Source organism: Staurois parvus, unplaced genomic scaffold (assembly GCF_062004578.1).
Source record: "Staurois parvus isolate SC_StPar_1 unplaced genomic scaffold, SC_StPar_1.0 ptg001192l, whole genome shotgun sequence".
Lineage (NCBI taxonomy): Eukaryota > Metazoa > Chordata > Amphibia > Anura > Ranidae > Staurois > Staurois parvus.
In genome coordinates this window covers 1-21,834 of record NW_028318988.1, presented here as the reverse complement: position 1 = coordinate 21,834, position 21,834 = coordinate 1, and the positions used below count along the sequence as shown (strand labels likewise).

The window sequence follows — 21,834 nt, the reverse complement described above, 5'->3', positions numbered from 1 at the left end:
ATTGAAAAAAAGAAAACTACGCCCGCCCACCTGTCCGCACCCGCCGAGCACTCCTTACATCTGAGCAGCAACTGCCAGACCTGTCTTACTGCAAACAATTGGGAAAAGCAGGCGGGGATGTCACCGCTAGCTACTTTTTTTTTTTTTTTGGTTTGTTTTAATTTTGGTGAGTCGGCATCCTTGTGACAACGCTGGTCCCCGTGATTGACAATAAATTACAATGATGGAGCGATTTTTAATTGTTGTTCTAAATTATTATTAAAGGACTTGTTAAAATTTGTTTTGTTTTTGTTTAAATTAGAGACATTTTTAAAAAGATTGGTCTATTTTATTTTACTGCATTTAACCCTTTCATGAATGGGTAGATGTACAAGAACCCCTTACTCATTCACAAATAATCAAGGTGACCCCTTATTTAAATGGCCACCCTGATAACAAGCTCCCTTTGCCCGCAGTCCCCCACATCCACCGGGCCAATGTTTTGGGGAAGGTCCTTGTTCCTCCCTCCCTTCCAGGCCTGTGCTCAGATCAAAGGTCTAGTAAGAACTTAGGGGGGACACCACTTTTTTTTTGAGGGGAGGGGTTCCACTTAAAATACCTACAAAGCCTAAACATTTTTTTTTTTTTATATATATATATATTACTGTGGAGTGCCTCCTTACCTTCCTACCAGACCTAAAGGGTCTGGTAAGACTTAGAGGAGGACCCCACGCTTTTTATTTATTTTTTTAATAAAAATTTAATCCAAACAAAATTTCAGTCCTGCTGCAGCAGGTTCTATACATTTCACAGATGTGCAGCTTTGCGGGTAAAGGGACCCCCAGGCATGATATTTAAAGTAATTTTTATTTGTTTACTTTAAACAATGAAAAATAACTGCCCCTTTAAAACTGTACTTTTTGAAAAAAAATGTTTTCATTGATTCATGTCTCCATACCCCTTTTATGGACCAAAACGTACATGTAAATTCAAAAGTGCCCATTTTGAAGGCTTATAAGTGAGTCCCATAAACTTGCATTGAGCTTATAGTTCGTCGTCGAACATCTATTCGGTTCGACCAAAAACCGAACACAGGGGTGTTCGGCCCAACACAATTAACTTTGGTTACGCAAGACAACAGCTCTTCTCAGAGCCACCCACATCTCCAAACACAGTTTTCTAAACCTCCTCTATCAACTGATTCAGTCTCAGAGAGGAAAATCAGGAGATAGGAAAAAGGAGAAAATCAGTAATCGACCATAGTAGATGTATGGCGTGGCTCTTCCCCCAAGTCGATCATCCTCAAATTATGTTGTTACAAAATCTAAAATAACTGAATTTTTTGTATGCGTTATTATCAAATATGTATACCATTGTTTCATTTAAATTATAATATATTATACATGTTAATTATGACAATTATACATTAAAAGAAAATACTTTCAGTGTGAGACTCTGGGGAAATGACATCTTATTCCAGGGACTGATCTTATCCGCCTTCCTTTAGTTGTGATGAGTTTCTCCTGAAGATCAGAGATCGTTCAATATATACCGAACAACGATCCTCCCGACTGAGGGAACAGATCTCATCACCTCCTTCACACTCCACGTAGAAAAAAAGATGTTTTACTATCTGAAGGAAACGTCTATAACTGTCATTGGATCAACTTTCTAATTGCTTCTTTCAAATCTCCCGCCGGAATTATATGTGACGTCACAGACAATCCGCCCTTTTACCGCCAAATCCGATACGGAGAACCGACCGCATCCATTTACCGTTTTATCTGGGAAGATCGATCAACCCTTCCATTCATTCCAGGCTCTGATATCAGCCAAAAATCGTAACATAGAAAATATTCATATTAAGCGCATTTATTAAGATTTGTTTGTTTTATCACTCAAAACCCTCATAATACAAAATCCGACAATATATATAAAACAAGAGCCAATGTTTGCCCAGCTGATGGTCTGAGTCGTGTCTTCCTACGATTTAAGTTGGGTGGATGATGGTGTATATATGTCCCATAGTTAGACTCCCAGGAATGTATGACAAAAGGGAGACAAATGACAGGGATGTGTCAGTAATAACTGGAAGCAGATGAGCCCTAAACTAGTCCAAGTGTGTCCAGAAGTCCCCATCCTGACAATGTCCCCCATCCCCCAGCAGCATCCCCCTGTATACTGACAATGTCCCCCCTCCCCCAGCAGCATCCCCGTGTATACTGACAATGTCCCCCATCCCCCAGCAGCATCCCCCTGTATACTGACAATGTCCCCCCCTCCCCCAGCAGCATCCCCCTGTATACTGACAATGTCCCCCATCCCCCAGCAGCATCCCCCTGTATACACGTCTCCAGACATGAGCCTGCTCTGTGCATAGTCCTACATATGTCATCAAACACAAAGCGAACCTGTCCCCCCCATGACCCCTATAGATCTATATTCCTGGATACTATAGGATCGCCCTCCATAGGATGGGAAATACTGACTTCTGTATCGGGGAAGATATACAATGCGATCGGGCGGTTTATTTTCCGGCTCCCAATAGCAGACAATATTTAATGTACAAATGAGAACCTTTACATCTCCAAGAGGGAAAACATCAGAAATTCCGGAATAAGGGGAATGTGGGACTCGGATGGATTTCTTGTACCTAGAATACATCTTCAGATTTATACCTTCCAATCAGATTGTACAACAATGACCGATGTCATGACCCATGGAAGTCCGGCCATACATTCTACAACCTTCCTGTAGATTCCCCCAAACCAGGTGCCCCTCCAATGTGTATCCAATGAGGGAGGCCCTTGTACTACAGAATGACGAATGTCCAGTGTTAGTGTGACGTGTGGGGGACCTCTAGCGGCAATACAATGTGATGACAGCTCAGTGATTGGAATGGTGGGCGGCTCTTAGAAGAGCCTTTGTGTCCTTGTTGGGATGATGGGGCCCCGGGGGGCGGGGGGATTACTTGGCGCTGGTGTACTTGGTGACGGCCTTGGTGCCCTCGGAGACGGCGTGCTTGGCCAGCTCTCCGGGCAGGAGGAGGCGGACGGCGGTCTGGATCTCCCGGGAGGTGATGGTGGAGCGCTTGTTGTAATGAGCCAGGCGGGAAGCTTCGCCGGCGATGCGCTCGAAGATGTCATTGACGAAGGAGTTCATGATGCTCATGGCCTTGGACGAGATGCCGGTGTCGGGGTGGACCTGCTTGAGCACCTTGTACACGTAGATGGCATAACTCTCCTTCCTAGTCTTCCTCCGCTTCTTACCGTCCTTCTTCTGGGTTTTAGTCACGGCTTTCTTGGAGCCCTTCTTGGGCGCCGGCGCAGACTTGGCTGGTTCAGGCATGATCAGGGTTCACCACTGCTTGGCTGGCTGCGGGGAAAGTGTGCTGGAGCCGCCCTCATGTGCTGCTTTTATAGGCGGCCTATGCAAAGGCATCTCATCCCTCCTCACTCTTCTATTGGAGGACTCAGTCATGTGATGGAGAGTGACGTCATGCTTTCTTTCCTCTAGCACAGATTGGTGTAGAAACAAGTCTGACCACTATTGGCTGTACTGAAATGCAACCAATCCCAGCGTGTGACGTCAGAGCATGGAGTGTATAAAGGAGAGGAAGCGGCTACTGGGACCTATCTGTGTGTGATTCGTCAGTCATCCAATCATGTCTGGTCGCGGCAAACAAGGAGGCAAGGCTCGGGCTAAGGCCAAGACACGATCGTCCCGGGCCGGTCTGCAGTTCCCTGTCGGTCGTGTTCACCGCCTGCTCCGGAAGGGCAACTATGCCGAGCGGGTCGGGGCCGGAGCTCCCGTCTATCTGGCCGCCGTCCTGGAGTATCTGACGGCTGAGATCCTGGAGCTGGCCGGCAACGCCGCCCGAGACAACAAGAAGACCCGCATCATCCCCCGACACCTCCAGCTGGCTGTCCGCAACGACGAGGAGCTCAACAAGCTGCTGGGCGGCGTCACCATCGCCCAGGGAGGAGTCCTGCCCAACATCCAGGCCGTGCTGCTGCCCAAGAAGACCGAGAGCCACAAGGCCGCCAAGAGCAAGTAATCCCCCCACAGGATTCCCTTCTATCCGCCAACACAACGGCTCTTCTCAGAGCCCCCCACATCTCCATACAAAGGGCGGACATACGGCTTCTATGGACACCAATCCCACACTCCTCTCTATCTCCCGGGGAGGTGATAGGACACCAAGTCCTGGGGAGGGATGACCCCCCTCAAGTCTAATATCCTGCCATCACGTGATTGGACAATCCATCTATGTAGAGTACATTATAAATGTTACATTTCATTATGATGACAATTATGAGTCCGGGGACTGATCTCCACCTTTCACTTGTGAGGAGTTTCTCCTGAAGATCTGAGATCGTTCAATATATACCGAACAACGATCCTCCCGACTGAGGGAACAGATCTCATCAAACTCCGAGAAGAAACAAATGTTTTATTATCTGAAGGAATCGCCCAGAACTGTCTGTTGGCTCCACTTTGGAATTCAGCTTTCCCTCTCATAATACAAAAGCCGGATACATTTCTATGGATTTCTCGTAAGGAGAACATTAGTGGCTGATGAAGGAACCGCCCACAGCTGTGATTGGCTCAGAGTTCAAACCGTCATCAAATTTTTCCCGCCGGAATTGTCTGGATCGTAACAAATATTCCGCCCGATTATACCGCCAAATCCGAACCGGAGAACAAAGGAGATCATCAGATGAGACATTTATCCGACAAATATCATCGCTCTCATTCCAAGTAGATGTATTGATTAGTCAGGAATGTCTACAGATGGATGTCGGTGATTACTGAGTCATGTCAATCCTTGTTCTGTTATCTCTGTCCCCAGGATCCTCTATATCCAATGTGTTTGCGGACTAAATCACAATGACTAGAAATGGATTCTGATGATTACTTCCATATATTGTCTTGTATCCATTCTCAGAATCCAGGATTCCCCTCCCCCAACATACAGAACATGAGTGAGATAGATCTCTACCTTTCTATATGATGGGAATAAAGTATTGTACGATTCTTCATCAGATATATGTATTTGTCCTTCCGTCAGACTTTTAGCAATTACAAACCCCCCCCCCATATCACATCCAGAATATTGAAAGAAATATGTACAATGAATCGATAGAGGAAATATTACATATCTGAAGAATCAAATGTGTTTCTCTTTGTATGAACATCCATTAACCCTTTCATTATTCGAGGCTGATTGGCCACAATCGTTACAAGCGCATTGCGATCACCGACATGTTTGTCACTCAGACCTTAGAATGCAAAATCCGGCATTCCGAACCAGATCCATCCCGATTACTGATCACACACTATAATCAGGTGATTGGACAGATTCATTGGTGGAACTGCAGAATTATATCTCTATACATGACGTCATCCTGTTATATAGAATGACGGATAGTTTAATCCCCCCCCTCCCCGGAATGAGCGGCAATCCTTCTCCCCCCAGGAGGAGCAGATAGAACCCTGGAGATGATCAATCAATAGCCCTTTGTATGAGAAGGTGGGCGGCCCTGAGAAGGGCCTTTGTGAAGATGAAGGGGGAGCAGTTGTGAGGATTTATCCTCCGAATCCGTAGAGAGTGCGTCCCTGCCGTTTGAGAGCATAGACGACATCCATGGCGGTGACGGTCTTCCTCTTGGCGTGCTCGGTGTAGGTGACGGCATCGCGGATGACATTCTCCAGGAAGACTTTCAGCACTCCGCGGGTCTCCTCATAGATGAGGCCGGAGATGCGCTTGACTCCCCCTCTGCGGGCCAAACGGCGGATGGCGGGTTTGGTGATGCCCTGGATGTTGTCCCGGAGCACCTTCCTGTGGCGCTTGGCGCCGCCTTTCCCCAGACCCTTCCCTCCTTTACCGCGACCAGACATGACGATTCTTCTCTGCTGCAAACACAGACTGAGCTCTGGGCTGGGCCCGCCTTCCTTTTATACAGCCTGAGCGGACCTGATGGGAACCCTCCTGGTAAGAGGCGGAGTCACAACCATTCTTTACACACAATACAATTGGATTAATTTAGAAGCTTTCTCCACGTTCTGCCCTTTTCAGATCCCTTAATGACAATAGAAATATATCTCCAGGAGAGAAATCTCTTCATTCTTCTCAATGGTTTTCTATTTATTCCTCGGAGATTACACAGAAACATTCATCTTTCACATTTCAGAACACAAACCATCATCACCAGTTACTATTGTTTATAATAATGTCAAATGTATAAAATATTACCGTGAAAAGGAAAACTTATACTGATAATCCACGTGTCTGTTTATAAATCCAGCGGACCTGATGGGAGATGGAAGAAAATGGGCGGGGCCACAGCAATGCATTCCTCTGCAGAGAATATCACTTAGAAATTTGTACACATTTTACTGATTTCTAGTTACAACGAGGAAACCGATTTGGTTCTTCAGACGTTATATTATTTCTACCGATTCATTGTACATATGTATCTGGCAGTGTCATGATCACTACTTATTTCTACCAGTCATTTCACATTTCGTATTATCAATATTCTGAATGTGATATGTGGGGGGGGGGGGTCAGTGACTGCTACGTGTCTAAAAGAGAGACAAACACACATCGGTCATTGTGACATGATCGTATACAGATCTGATATAGCAATGTACAATTCTTTATAGAAATGTTTCACACGATTCAGTAATCATCAGAATACATTTGTAGACATTCCTGACTAATCGATAAATCTACTTGGAATGAAAGTGTTGGTGATTGTTCGCCGATAAATGTCTCATCTGATGATCTCCTTTGTTCTCCGGCTCGGATTTGGCGGTATAATCGGGCGGAATATTTCTCTGGAACGATAAACAACAATCCCTGCGGTGAGAATTCGGATTCTGAGCCAATCACAGATGTGGGCGTTGTCCCCATCAGCCAGTAATGTTTGTCTGACGAGAAGTCCATAGAAATGTATCCGGAGATCTCGGTGTCGATGTTTCTAGTGCAGGAAGTGTTTTCTTGTTCTGTAGACTTTTCATTGATCTCTTCTCTACAACTAAATTAACAAACTAATAACTAGATCTTGTCGGGTTTTGTATTCTGAGGGATTGGAGGGAAAACATAAATCTTAATAAACGTTCTTTATATGAATATTTGCAATATGCTTATAGTGATTTTTGGCTGATCGCAGAGCCTGGAATGAATGGAAGGGTTGATCGATCTTCCCAGATAAAACGGTAAATGGATGTGGTCGGTTCTCCGTATCATATTTGGCGGTAAGAGGGCGGATTGTCTGTGATTTCACAGAATTCCGGCGGGAGATTTGAATGAAGCAATTAGAAAGTTATAATAATATAAAGTTATATGTATAATAATAAAGTTGATCCAATGAAAGTTATAGACGTTTCCTTCAGATAGTAAAATATCTTTTTTTCTACGTGGAGTGTGAAGGAGGTGATGAGATCTGTTCCCTTTCAGTTGGGAGGCTCGTTATTTGGTAAATATTGAACGGAGTAAACAGAAGAAACTCATCACAACTAAAGGAAGGCGGATAAGATCAGTCCCTGGAATAAGATGTCATTTTCCCAGAGTCTCACACTGAAAGCATTTTCTATTATTTTCTATTATTAATGTATAATTGTCATCATAATTAAAATATATAATATTAATATATATAATCCATCCTTTGGAACTCACTACCCCAATCCATCAGACTTTCACCTACCCTCCACACCTTTAGGCGCAGCCTGAAAACCCATCTCTTCAGGGAAGCCTACCCCGCCCTCACTTAATTGCAGATCTCCTCCACTCTTCCTACCACTCCATCCCCCACAGCCACCTCCTCCAGTACCACTATCCCCTCCCTCCTAGATTGTAAGCTCCAAGGAGCAGGGCCCTCGAACCCTTGTGTATTGCACTGTATTGTTACTGTACTGTCTCCCATTGTAATGTACATCACTGAGCAAACTGTTGGCGCTATATAATTACTATAATACTACTACTACTATAATACTAATAATAATTATTAAATAATTATAAAATTGTTGCTGCAACGCCCTGCTCCGAGTCCCGCAGATCGAAGGAAGCAGCAACTGCCCCCGCTGCCACAAAGAGGGTTTGCCGCCACCGGCCCCGAGTGGGGAAGCCACCGCTGCCAAATCTCCTCCCCACCGTGCTCCTCTCAACCGTGCCTCTGAAACGTACATCCCTGAGCCCCGCTCCATCTGACGGAGGAGCCCACCAACGCCTAGCCCATTCCGGACATGGGCCTGCACCACCTCCCGACGTCGGGCCCTCAACACCTTCTGACGCCGGGCCCTCAACACCTTCTGATGCCGGGCCCTCAACACCTCCTGACGCCGGGCCCTCATCACCTCCCGAAGCTTTGCACTCAACGCCTCCCGACGCCAGGCCTCCAGCAACCCCAACGCCGGGCCTACAACACCTCCAATCACGGCATCCCATGGCTCGACCAGCTGCCACACCACTGTGCCCACCAACGCCGTGCCACAAAACCCGCAGATGCCGGCCTTCAGCACCCACAGACTGCAACCAGCCAGCTGCGGCCCCAACCGCCCACCACTCCCACTCCCTTCCTATGATTGGACACTGTTGAACTCCGACATGGCATAACGGTCTCTCCCCATCCTCATGTCCTGACTGAAACCTCCCTCCTCTCCGACTCGATCAGCATTCTGCCCACCCTAGCATGCCACCTGCACTCCTCCTCCTCTCCTCCATCCCCAAACTTGCCTCCCTCTAACCCCTACTCCCCCAAAACAGCTCTACATTGCACCCTCACTTCTTCCTTCCCCCCCCCCCCTACGGCTCTCACCACCTCCTCCTGATACTCCAGTCCCCCGACGACCCAAATGCCACCACCAACAGACCCAGGTGCTCCTGCACCTTCCTCAACCTCCTTCTTCTGCTAACCGACGGTGACATCTCCCCGAACCCTGGCCCCCCATCTCCCCACTCCCCCTCCTGGCACCCCCCTACTCACGCCAATCACTGCAACCCCCAATCTCACATATGTCCCCCTCCTCCCCACATCCACCCCTCCCCTCTCGGTTGCACTCCTGAATGCCCGTTAGGTTTGCAACAAGCTCACCGCCATCCAGGACCTCTTTGTCTCCCGCTCCCTCAACCTCCTAGCGGTCACCGAAACCTGGGTACAGACCACTGACTCCACCTCCCCTGCTGCCCTGTCCTATGGAGGCCTCGTCTGGACCCATTCACCCTGACCGAGCGGACGCAGAGGCAGAGGGGTCGGTATGCTCCTACCGGCGCTGAGCACCTTCCAGGTCCTCTCCAACCCCCCCTCCCTATCCTTCTCCTCCTTCGAGGCCCACTGCATCCGGCTCTTCTCTCCCACCCCCCCTAAGGATTGCGGTAATCTGGGAGTGCGCATGCGCGGCCGGCGGGATGGACATGTCCCGACGAGGCTCCGCTTTCCCGTCGGGTGACGGCACCCAGAAGCGGCGGGTCCCGGCCCGCAAAACACTTTGGGGGGATCCGATCCCCCGGGCAACCTTCCCGGAGTCTGATCCGCCCGGGTCTGCGGCGGATTCTCCGCTCCAGGTCAGAGTACTCTGACCGAGGACTCGATCCCTGCTGAGAGCTGTGCACAGGCCCGCCCACTGCTGCACACAGCTCACCTCAGCACACAGCTCACCACTGCACACAGGCTGAAGAGGGAGAGAGCTGGGGGGTCTGAGTTCACTATAACAGCCCCCCCCCCGTCCTGACAAGCGGCAAAATGGATAAAGGGGCATCCCGGCACCAGGTACCCTCATCAACTAAAACCATCAAAGAGGCCCTGGCAAAGGCCTCCACCAAAATGGCCACCGCCCCAGCACGTGCAAGCATGCAGCAGGGGCATATGCAGCTCTGCAGGTCCCGCAGCCCAGCCATCCCTGCACGTCTGAGGGTGAGTCTGACACTGAAACAGATGTCCCAACACAAGCCCTGACGCCTGACCTTACACCTCCTGACCTCTTATCACGCTTTGAAAAAATGCTGCACAAAGCTCTGAAGCAAACCTCAGACCGCATCACTGCCACGCTATCTAGGGAAATCCGTGAGCTAGGACAGCGCACTGCGGACCTAGAACAGAGGGTGGATGGTCTTGACGCCTCGCTTCAGACACACACGGCTGACCTTGATCTTCTGCGTGACGAAAACGCAATACTATTAACACGACTGGAGGACTTTGAAAATCGAGCACGGCGCTCAAACCTACGTATCCGTGGCCTTCCAGAAACAGCTCTGTTCCAAGAGCTTGCCCCGGCTATCCCAATCGACAGATTGGAATTGGATAGAGTCCACAGGGCGTTAGCGCCATGACGCGCAGATGGTCCGCCACGCAATGTTATTGCCAAGCTCCTCTTTTTCCGTACTAAGGAGCAACTCCTGCAAGCTGCCCGTAACGCGGAATCTCTACAATTCCAATGTCATCCCTACCAATTATTCCAAGATCTATGCCCCACAACAATCTCCAAGCGCAGGGCTATGAAACCCCATCTACAGGTGCTTCAACAGCACGCTATACAATATAGGTGGAGCTTCCCTTTCGCAGTGCGATTCCGATACCAGTCCCAAGATTTCACCTGCAAAACTCCAGAGGATCTTTTGGACACCCTATGGGTCCTGCAACTACATCCCCCAGCGACGCCTTCAGAAAGCGCCAAGCGGAGGTCCACATCCTGCTCGCCGCGGAATTCCCTCCCCGCACGTGCAACTGAAGGTCAATTCAATTTCCACAAGAGAGGGCGTTTTTCGTCTCCAGGACTAACCTCACAAGATACCATGGACTGAATGCGGCCCTACATTTATTCTTCTCTTTTCCCCCCCTTTTTATGCCACACACACCATACGGTGTACTCGTTTGGTTATCAGGGCGGTTAATACCGTTGTTATCCTTTCTCCCTCTACCTGTTGAATTTTGGTTGCCCCACTACCCGGGGATTGTTCTTTACCCCCCTTCGGTGCTACATTGTAGCTTATATTTCGGATCCTGGACTCCGGCGACATGGGATGCTACACCCCTGCGCCAATGTTGTCTCACCAGCACTACTAATGCCGTCTGAGTCTAGGATCCTTGATTTTCTTGAATGTTGAATGTTCTTTTTATGTACCTGTGTTTTTGTTTTTTACCGGGACCTTGCCACCGTTTGTTAATTACATTGCTGTCATCCTCGCGGTCCGCGTACCTGCACACTCTACCCTAGCCCCTGTGTTAGTGGTTATTTTTTATCACTTGGGCTACTATTGTTACCTGGCCCACCCTGCTCAGGGTGTCCTTGGGAACCCACCTTTTTGGCCACTAATGGCCTATTACACCCCTTCTTTCCTGTTACCTGTCTCAAACCGTACCCCCCCTCCTTCCTTTCAACATGACTCCATGACTTTGCGCAAAACACTCCGTAATGCTCTCATCCCCAACAGTAATTGTCAGGCTACATCCCGAGTGAGAGTGCCCTGCTATTCAAAACACTATGCACTTTATCCATGGGCTCGTTAAATATCCTTACCCTGAATGTACAGGGTCTCAATATTCCACAGAAACGGAATAAGGCTTTCCGAACCTTTGCAACACTTAAAGCTCACGTGGTCTGTTTACAGGAAACACACTTCACTCCCAACTCGACTCCTAAGTTTTTTGGTCCTCGATATCCTTAGGTCTATACAGCCTCTGCCACCACCAAACACAGGGGGGTACTGATTGCCTTCCACCGCACAACACCTTTCACTCTATGCACCGAAATCAAGGACCCAGAGGGTCGTTACCTCCTGTTAGTAGGGCAACTCCTAGATGTGGATGTCACCATTGTTGCTTACTATGCCCCAAACCAAGACCCCTTACCATTCCTCTCCCACCTACTATCGGTTATAGACCATCATAAGCGCGGAACTTTAATTGTTAGCGGAGACTCTAACAGTGTAATATATCCCTTTCTTGACAAATCTCCTCAACCATCCCCCGTCCCTGCCCCTAAACAAACCTTCCAAGCCATACTACAACGTTATTCTTTGATAGACACATGGCGGGAACTTAATCTGACTAAACGCCAATAAACCTTCTATTCTCATCCCCACCAGTCATTCTCCAGAATAGACCATATTTTCATTACCACCGCCTCTTCCTCTCGGCTTCTGACCTCTGAAATAATTCCAATCCCCTGGTCTGACCATTGCGCCGTATTCACGGCTATGGCCTCGTTAGCCGCATCCCCCACTGAATCCTCTTGGATCATTAATGATAACCTGCTTGCAAACCCAGCACACTGCCTAGAAATCGAAGCAGCATTAAAAGACTATTTCACTCTTAACCAGTCGCCCGATATATCCCCTCTCCTGTTATAGGAAGCGCATAAACCGGTATTACGAGGGTTCTGCATTAGCAAAGCATCCTTCTTAAATAAAACCAAAAGGCAACAACGTCTTTTACTGGAGCAAACCTATGATCGCTCCCATCAAACCTTTCAGACGGCTCCTACGCCGGCCAATCGTGAAGCCTTGGAGCGATCTAGATTGGCTCTGGATCTCTTTCTCACAGATCAAGCTGAACTCTCACTTCGTAGATCTAGACATAAATATTATACTAGGGCGAATAAACCCAATACATTCCTCGCCCTCTCTCTTCGTAGGCTCGACCAACTCACTAAACCTATCCGGATTCGCACCTCCTCTGGCAACCTTACCAGTAAGCCAGAACATATTCTACAGACCTCCCATAAACACTTGTCACAGCTCTACTCTTCTTCCACACCTTTTGACCCCGCACAAGCTGATATGCTTCTCACTTCCATTTCCTTTCCGAAACTCTCAGAGTGCCAGTTGTCGACGCTTGAGCGACCCATCTCCCCTGCCGAAACCCTAGACGCTATTAAAAATCTAAAATTACGGAAACGCCCAGGACCAGATGGCTTCTCGGCTACCTATTTCAGGAAATTTGCTCATCTCCTCACTCCCATCCTTACTAATGCTTTTAACGCTTTACTATCAGGCCAAACCTTCAACCATGAAACAGTGCAAGCGAACATCTCAATGATCCCAAAGTCGAATTCTGATGACATGCAGTGGTCCAATTATAGGCCAATCTCTCTCCTTAGCATTGATATCAAACTGTTAGCAAAAATCCTCTCTTCACGTCTTAACTTGTGTGTTGGTTCTCTAATTCATAATGACCAAGTGGGCTTTATCCCAACTAGACAAGCAGGAGATAACATCAGGCGTGCATCTCTTTTAGCTAACTTAGCCAGGTCTCGTAATATTCCTGCCTGTTTCCTCTCCCTAGATATCCGGAAAGCATTTGATACCGTCTCATGGCCATACTTCAACTATATTTTGCACCGTTGGGGTTTTGGCTCACACTTCTTAACCTGGATCTTCTGGCTGTATCAAGAGCCTTCAGCCAGAATTAGGTATCTGGGGCACAGGTCAGCTCAGTTCCCGATTTCTAGAGGCACGAGACAGGGCTGTCCTCTGTCCCCCCTGCTCTTTGCCCTGGCTATAGAGCCCCTAGCCCTCTTAATCAGAGCTAATCCAGATGTTAAGGGACTCAAAATAAGGGGCACACATCATAAATTATGTCTCTTTGCGGATGACGTCTTGCTCTTTCTCACATCTCCATTGACTTCCTCGCCTTCCTTACTCCGGCTTCTCGAGAAGTTTGGCGAGCTCTCGGGCCTAATAATAAACCCTAATAAATCAACAGCACTCAACATTTCTCTCCCCCCTATAGAATTGGCGCACTTGAAGCAGATTTTACCATTCCCTTGGTCACAGTGCCATATCCCTTTCTTGGGAATCAAACTGACTCCTAAGCTATCAGACCTTTACGCAGCTAATTATCTTCCGATGCTAAGCCACCTTTCTGCCCTTCTGACCAAATGGTCTTCCCTTCCCCTCGCATGGCTAGGCAGAATAGCAGTTATTAAGATGTCAATCTTCCCAAAAATTCTATATCTGTTTAGAGTCCTCCCAGTCCCAGTTCCCCCTCATTACCTCCGCACACTGCAGCGTCACATCTTTTCCTATATTTGGGGCAATACTCGCCCTCGTATACCTCGCTCCACCCTCTATCACCCTAAGCTCAGTGGAGGTCTAGGCCTACCCGATATTAGCAAATACTATCTAGCAGCGCACTTAGCCCAGTTACCTAAATATCATGCAACTTTTGAAATCCCTCAATGGGTTGTGCTTGAATCGATTGAATGTGACCCCTTATCCACAGCTAACTTGCTCAGGTTGAGACCAATAGACCGCCGCACTATATCCAACCCCATCACGTCTCACTTCCTATCCTTGTGGGACAAATGGAAAACCCGCTATCTCCTCCAATCTCCACATAATCCTATGCTCTCGTTCCTGCGAAACCCAGCTTTTCCCCCGGCCTGGCAGACACCCCTTTTATTCAAAGCCTGGTCCTCTGCTAATTTATTCCGTACACATCACTTCCTACAGAGGAATAAGTTTAAATCCTTTGCGTCGCTGCGGGAAACGCATGGCCTCCGAGATATTTTGGTACTTGCAGCTACAACACTTTTACGCCCCCTACACCACAATAATCAATCGACCATACACCATGTCTATCTTTGAACGAGCGTGCTGCAAAGACCCTCATAGACGTGGGCTTATCTCCTGCTTATATTCACTCTTTACTACCTCGATTACCACGTCCCCCCCCTCTGTATACCCACAAGTGGGAAGTGGATTTGGGTAAGGAATTTGATCCGTCTGAATGGGACCATGTTTGGGCCAACACAAAATCATCCTCACAGAACATTATAGCATTGGAAACGAATTATAAAGTCTTAACCCGCTGGTACATGGTCCCGGCGAGAATTGCAAAATTCACCCCTAATTACTCGCCCAACTGTTTTAGAGGCTGTACAGACACAGGAACACATTACCATATATGGTGGGACTGCCCAATAGCCCAAATCTTTTGGGATGAAATTTTCGCCATGTTATCTACACTTAGCACTACTACCCTACAACCCGACCCAATGACCGCCTTACTCAACCATTGCCCCCCTGGCATCTCCAATTCGCAATTTAAGCTCATCATGCAACTTACGACTGCGGCTAAACAGGTTATAGCGAAATCCTGGAAATCCCCCACCCTAAGTGTTGCGGCCGTCAAAACCAGAATAATGCAAGCCATGATACATGCAAAGGTGGAAGCCACAATTCTGGACACGATTCCTAAATTCTTGCGCATATGGAGCCCCTTGGTAGAGCGCTTCCTCCCGCCTAATTTTGACGAATCACTCCTTCTCCCCTGATTTGTGTATTATGCGCTAAAGATATTGTCATTGGCCCTTTCTACACAATACGTAGGAGTTATTGTACACATGCTGAACGCTCATGAAGTCATTGTTGCTGTTCCTCTTCCCTTCCCCTCCACCCCACCCCTGTCTGACCCCCCTTTAAACTTCCCCCTATTTCTTTAACGCATTTGGGAGACATCATTTTGATTGGCTGGAACAATAATGTCTTTTGTTATCAACTATTACCTACCTCTTTCCGCTAGTAATGCATAGACAACTGTACTATGACCCTCTTTCATATTGTTTTTTTTTTTTTTTCTTCATGTTCTATTGCCATTTCAATGTCCAATGTACATTAGCAATGTCTCTTTGTTTGTCCCACTCTGATTTATTGTTAATAAAATTGTTTGAACAAGGATTGCGGTAATCTAACGGACTCCTGGTGCCGCATCCCCCTTCCTAGATGACTTTGCCGCCTGGCTTCCCTTCTTCCTCTCCTCCGAGCTACCGACCATCATCCTAGGCGACTTCAATATCCCGATCAACGCCAACAGCCCGGAGACTTCCCAACTCCTCCTTCTAACCTCCTCCTTCCTGCTCACACAGCACACACAGTCCTCCACCCACTCCAATGGAAACACACTGGACCTCGTTTTCTCCCACCTCTGCACCCCCCATGACTTCACTAACACCCCCTTCCCCCTCTCTGACCACCACCTCCTCACATTCTCCATCTCCCCCTCCCTCAACTCCCCCCCCCCCGAAGCGTCTACCCATCACCCACAACCTCCGCAATCTGAACCCGACCCATCTCCACTCGGCAGCTGACCGTCTGTATGACAGTATCCTCCCTCTGTCATGCCCTGACCTGGCCACCACTGCATACAACAACTCACTGTCAGCTGCCCTTGACTCCCTGGCACCCCTAACCACACATAGCATTAGACCCCAACCACTTCAACCCTGGCAAAACGACCACACAAAAAGCCTCAAATGACGCAGTCGCGTGCTGGAACACTTATGGTGCAAAACCAGATCCCCTCACGCGTTCTCCCTCTATAAAGCCGCCTATCTCGCCTACACCACCTCCCTCCACTCCGCCAAGCAAGCCTACTTCATAACCCTTATCAACACCCTCTCCACCTGTCCTCTTCGGCTCTTCTCCACTTTCAAATCCCTGCTCTCTCCCCCGCCACCTCCACCCAGCACCTCACTCACCGCCCACGAGATTGCCAATCACTTCCAAAACAAGATTGACGCAATCCGTAAGGACATTGTCAACTCACAATCCACCTCTCCACCCAGCCTCCCGCCCTCCTCCAACCCCTCAACCCTCCCCCTATCTCATAGCTGCACTACCCCCCACTATACCTAATGCCCTGCACACCATCACCTCCCCAACACTCCGCTCCTTCAGTCCAACTACCCTTGAGAAGGTCTCTAAGGTCTTCACTGAAACCCACCTCACCACCTGCCCCCTGGACCCTATCCCCTCACAGCTCCTCCAGTCACCCCCCCTCCCCTCCATCATTCGCTCCCTCACCAACATCTTCATTCTCTCCACTGGCACCTTCCCCCTCCCCTCTAAAGCACGCACACATCACCCTCCCTCGACCCCACTAACCTTAACAACCTTAGACCCATCTCCCTGCTGCCTTTCACCTCCAAGCTCCTTGAGCGTCTGGCCTACAATCGCCTAAGCGCCCACCTCACTGATAACAACCTCCTTGACCCCCTACAGTCTGGCTTCCGTCCCCTGCACTCCATCGAAACCGCCCTACTTAAAATCACCAACGACCTGCTAACCGCCAAAGCCAATGGCCACTATTCTATCCTCCTGCTCCTCGACCTCTCTGCAGCCTTTGACACTGTTGACCACCCTCTCCTCCTTGCCAAACTGCACTCCCTTGGCATCAGGGACTCTGCTATCTCCTGGTTCTCTTCCTACCTTTCCCAACGCTCCTTCAGCGTCACTTACAACACTACCACCTCCCCCTCCCTCCCCCTCTCTGTCGGGGTCCCCCAAGACTCTGTCCTCGGGCCCCTCCTTTTCTCTATCTATACCTCCTCCCTTGGCAAACTTATTAACTCCCATGGTTTCAATTATCACCTCTATGCCGACGACACCCAAATTTACCTCTCCACCCCCACCTCACTCTCTGCCCGCATCGCCCACCTCCTAAACGAGTGTAGTGACTTTTGGGGGACTATTTATTAAGAAATGATATTTTTCCAAAATTGTGAATCCTGGCTGACTGTTATGGGTTAACGTTCTTGGTTGAAATTCAAATGACCTTCTAGGAAGTTACAAAAACCAGTGAGTGGAAGAAACTTGTTTAAAAGACAATGAGACAAACACTACTATTTGAATTTCTACAGGTGATCAAACAAGAGTACCAGAAAAAGACAACGGTGGGATCTGATTCTGGTTATTCTAAGACCTTGTGAAAGTGTATCATAAACAGGTACCATTGTCTATGGGAAGCTAGGAGATACTTTGATAGCAGGAAACTTAATTAGAGGTGGTCAAACACCACTGTTTGGACTTCTGCAGGTGAACATATACAAGGTCTGGAAGTGACAATAGGGGAGCCAAACCTGATTGTCTGAAAGCTCACACAAAACCTTGGAAAGTGTGATGAACAAACCTTCTCCTTGAAATGTGACAATATGCTATTGTACCAAGGTTTAAATTCCAGGCCAGTCAGGGGCGCATGCGCGGCTGGCTCCTGGATGGCAGCGCTTTGAAGGCAGCTCCGTCCATCCGCCAGCACTAAGCGGCACACCGACCCTGGGGACCACTAACGGCTTACAGCCCTTCATGAAGGGTGCCCGCACCTCTACTCATATGCCCCGCAGGAGGAAAACCCCGGGGCAACCCGGGAAGCTGACAAACTTCTTCCCGGCGGTCGGGCCGGGAATCTAAGATGGCGCCCGCAACAGCACACAGGGAGACAGACAGGGAGACAGAGGCAGCACTGAGAAGGACTACAGGGCCCAGCATACGGATCCCAGATTGAGGCAGCAGCTATACCCAGGGGACCCTGGTGAGGTACCACCCCCATTGTCCCCCACAACCAGCAGCCCAGCCAAATCTCGGCCACACTTAGATGATGACCCTGGCCCTGCATATCAGGCCCTAAATATCCCATCTCCAACGCCACACGCAGCCTTTACTGAAATTGATGCGTTCCCTGCATCAGACCAACCGCTGACAGAGATTTGCATGAGAAACATGCTCTCATCATTACGTCAGACCCTACATACTGATATTTCCACGTCGCTCAACCAACTTACGAGCATTATAGGTCAACAAGAATGCAGAATACAGCATATAGAAACTAATATGGTAGATATCATAACGCCACATAACGATTTGATTGATGCTCACGCAGATCACACTTCGGAAATTGAACAAATCAACATAAAACTTGCCGATCTAGAAGATAGATCGCGCCGCAACAACATTAAATTTAGAGGGATACCTGAATCTGTTACTAATGAGACACTACTACCTTATCTACAACAGTACATTAAGCTTCTCATTCCAACGATCCCTGACTTGGAGCTGGCGATCGATCGAGCCCATAGGTTGCCCAAACCTTCATTCCTATCCGCTGCTATTCCAAGAGATGTTTTGGCTCGTATACATTTCTATCATATCAAAGAGAGAATCATGACGGCGGCCAGAAATCCACCGTCACTCCCACCAACACATGCAAATATTAGATTATATGCTGATTTATCAAAAGCTACACTTCTCAACAGGAAAAAAATGGTTACCATTACCAAGGCCCTAAGAAACCATAACATAGCTTACCAATGGGGTTTCCCCATGAAGCTAACAGTGCGACACCAAGGCAGAATTTTCACAATCAAATCTCTAGAAGCAGGCCTAGACCTACTTAAAACATGGAACATTATACCCATAGATTAGCAGGGAGCTGCACTACCTTCCCTCCAACATATGGAGACAACATGACTAACGACGCAGATCAAGATAAGTTGAAACAAACTTATATTCACGCTCTTCCCCAGAGGCTCTAGTTCAATACCGAGTTACTGGCGATCGGCCTAGAACCGATGAAAATTGTTTTACGTGTTTACATCTGGTTTGACCCTTCTGACGGTCAAAGCCTGTTCAAACCCCCCAGTTTTGCAGTAGCTAAGGAAGCTACTTGGTTTGCTTGCATTTTGCGCAAGATTTTTTTTACTATTGTTCTTTGTGTCCCTTACCTTCCCCTAATGTGGCACCACCTAGTACTCAACTTTAACTCAAGACCTGCTTACCTTGAATATTTATGGAAGACCGATTCTAATCCACCAATTGAACCTACTCCGCATAACAAAATCAGAACCCTCTCTTCTCGCATATGGCTATACACTGAGCTACGATTCTCTCAAACAACATGCCACTCAAATATACACCTCAAGAAAAGACCATTAAATGATTAAAATCACATCCCTTAATGTACAAGGCCTTAATTCTCCCTTCAAGAGATCGATGCTCTCCAAAGAAGTCCGGAAATCCCAAGCCGACATCTTCTTTATACAGGAATCCCACTTTGCCACAGGAAAAATTCCTACACTACAGCTACACAGATTCCCCAAAGTATTTATGGCAACTGATACTAAAAAAAAGAATGGAGTTCTCACCGCCATTAAAGACTCTATCGCATTCCGAACTATCTCAACCATAGCCGACCCGCATGGTCGTTACCATATTTTGGTGTGCCAAATAGACAATATCATCTACACGCTAGTGAATGTATACGGCCCGAACAGCAAACAACTGTCTTTTTTCCGCAAACTCCACAAAATCATATCACAACACAAACAAGGCAGACTTATCATCGGAGGCGATCTTAACATTATGGGTAATCCGCTCTTAGATTCGTCTTCCACTAAAAAATCCTCCAAGCTTGACTTTAACCATTTTTTACATGACCACGACTTATATGATATCTGGAGATCTCAGCATGGCACTGAAAGAGATTACACCTACTACTCCCCTCCTCATCTCTCTTATTCAAGAATCGACAATTTCATCACTGACAAATGGACATTACAGCATGTGAGATCATCTAACATCGGTATCATAACTTGGTCAGATCACGCTCCAATCAGTATATCCTTAGATGACAATCCACGCTCAGCAATACCACCCATCTGGAGATTGAACTCTTCAGTACTGAGAAGCCCAGAAAACCTGAAACATATCCTAGAAGCTCACAACCTTTTTTTTGAAACAAACTCTACTCCTGATATTTCTATTACTACACTTTGGCAAACATACAAAGCCTACATACAAAGCCTACATGAGAGGCTCATACATTTGAATTCCCGCACAAATAGACACAGATCCCAACAAATTGACCAACTACTGACCTCCATCCGCGCACATGAAGAGATAAACAAAAAGAACCCAAATCCTTCCACGTCCGCGGCCCTCACCCTAAACAGAAACAGACTATGAACCATCCTACTCCACAATTATGATAACAATCTTCAAAAAACAAAAACCTAATTTTACGCACTAGGAAATAAAGCAAACTCACTCCTCGCCAAAATTGTCAAACAAAAACGACTTAAAGCTAAAATCTCCACAATTCAACACCCTAACACTCGCACCATATTAACAAACCCACAGGACATAGCTAATGCGTTTGCGACATATTACCAAGATCTGTATAATATAAAGGATGACCCAAACACAATCCAACCAACAACTCTCTCCATTGGAAACTTTCTACAGAACACAAATCTTCCTTGTATCACTCCTCATCAACTTGAATCTCTCTCTATGCCGATAACACCCTTAGAGATTAAAAAAACTATAAATACTCTCCCTTTAAACAAATCACCAGGAAACAATGGTTTTATTAACAAATTTTACAAATCACTAGCACCCAATCTTACTTCCCACCTAGCGGCCTTATATAATCATGTCGCAACCTATGGGGAATTTCCCCCGGACATGCTACAGTCCATAATCACCACTATCCCAAAACCGGGCAAAGATCCCCAATTAGTACAAAATTATAGACCAATTTCATTACTTAATACAGACATAAAAATATATGCCAAAATAATCGCCCTAAGATTACTCCCATATCTACCTACATTAGTCCACCCAGATCAAGTGGGATTTATACCCGGTAGACAGGCCCCAGACGCAACAAGACAAATTATATCCATATTGCATCACCTAGAGACCACAAAACAACCCTCCCTTCTTCTATCATTAGATGCGGAAAAAGCATTTGACCGAATTCATTGGCAATTTATGAACCTTACATTACAAAAATTTGGAATAACAGACTGGATGCTTTCAGCTATACTATCCCTCTACTCCAAGCCCACCGCCAGAGTACTGACTAACGGCACACTTTCACAACCTTTCTGTATAACGAATGGTACCAGACAAGGATGCCCACTATCCCCCATAATTTTTGCCTTACTCATCGAGCCATTAGCAACCAATCTTAGAAATGACTCAAACTTTACGGGAATTAAAATGTATCAACATGAGCACAAACTAATTCTCTTCGCAGACAATATTATTCTTATGGTTACAAACCCCTATAAATC

At 47.3% G+C, this 21,834-nt stretch overlaps 3 protein-coding genes across 3 annotated transcripts; 1 reads left to right on the top strand and 2 right to left on the bottom strand.

Annotated features, from left to right (window-relative positions):
• Positions 1 to 2,881: 2,881 nt before the first annotated feature.
• On the bottom strand, positions 2,882 to 3,349 carry LOC149438328 (histone H2B 1.1). Its single transcript, XM_089659848.1, has one exon. It carries the CDS (start codon positions 3,325 to 3,327, stop codon positions 2,947 to 2,949), a length of 381 nt encoding a protein of 126 aa, XP_089515974.1. The 5' UTR covers positions 3,328 to 3,349; the 3' UTR covers positions 2,882 to 2,946.
• Positions 3,350 to 3,620: 271 nt separating this feature from the next.
• On the top strand, positions 3,621 to 7,117 carry LOC149438326 (histone H2A type 2-B). The gene has a single exon (XM_089659824.1). It carries the CDS (start codon positions 3,644 to 3,646, stop codon positions 4,034 to 4,036), a length of 393 nt encoding a protein of 130 aa, XP_089515950.1. The 5' UTR covers positions 3,621 to 3,643; the 3' UTR covers positions 4,037 to 7,117.
• LOC149438327 (histone H4) lies at positions 5,435 to 5,917 on the bottom strand. The gene has a single exon (XM_089659826.1). It carries the CDS (start codon positions 5,878 to 5,880, stop codon positions 5,569 to 5,571), a length of 312 nt encoding a protein of 103 aa, XP_089515952.1. The 5' UTR covers positions 5,881 to 5,917; the 3' UTR covers positions 5,435 to 5,568.
• Positions 7,118 to 21,834: the final 14,717 nt, after the last annotated feature.

Bases quoted from the DNA above. Each gene is read 5' to 3' on its own strand.
- LOC149438328 (XM_089659848.1), bottom strand. From the start codon at position 3,327: ATGCCTGAACCAGCCAAGTCTGCGCCGGCGCCCAAGAAGGGCTCCAAG.
- LOC149438326 (XM_089659824.1), top strand. From the start codon at position 3,644: ATGTCTGGTCGCGGCAAACAAGGAGGCAAGGCTCGGGCTAAGGCCAAG.
- LOC149438327 (XM_089659826.1), bottom strand. From the start codon at position 5,880: ATGTCTGGTCGCGGTAAAGGAGGGAAGGGTCTGGGGAAAGGCGGCGCC.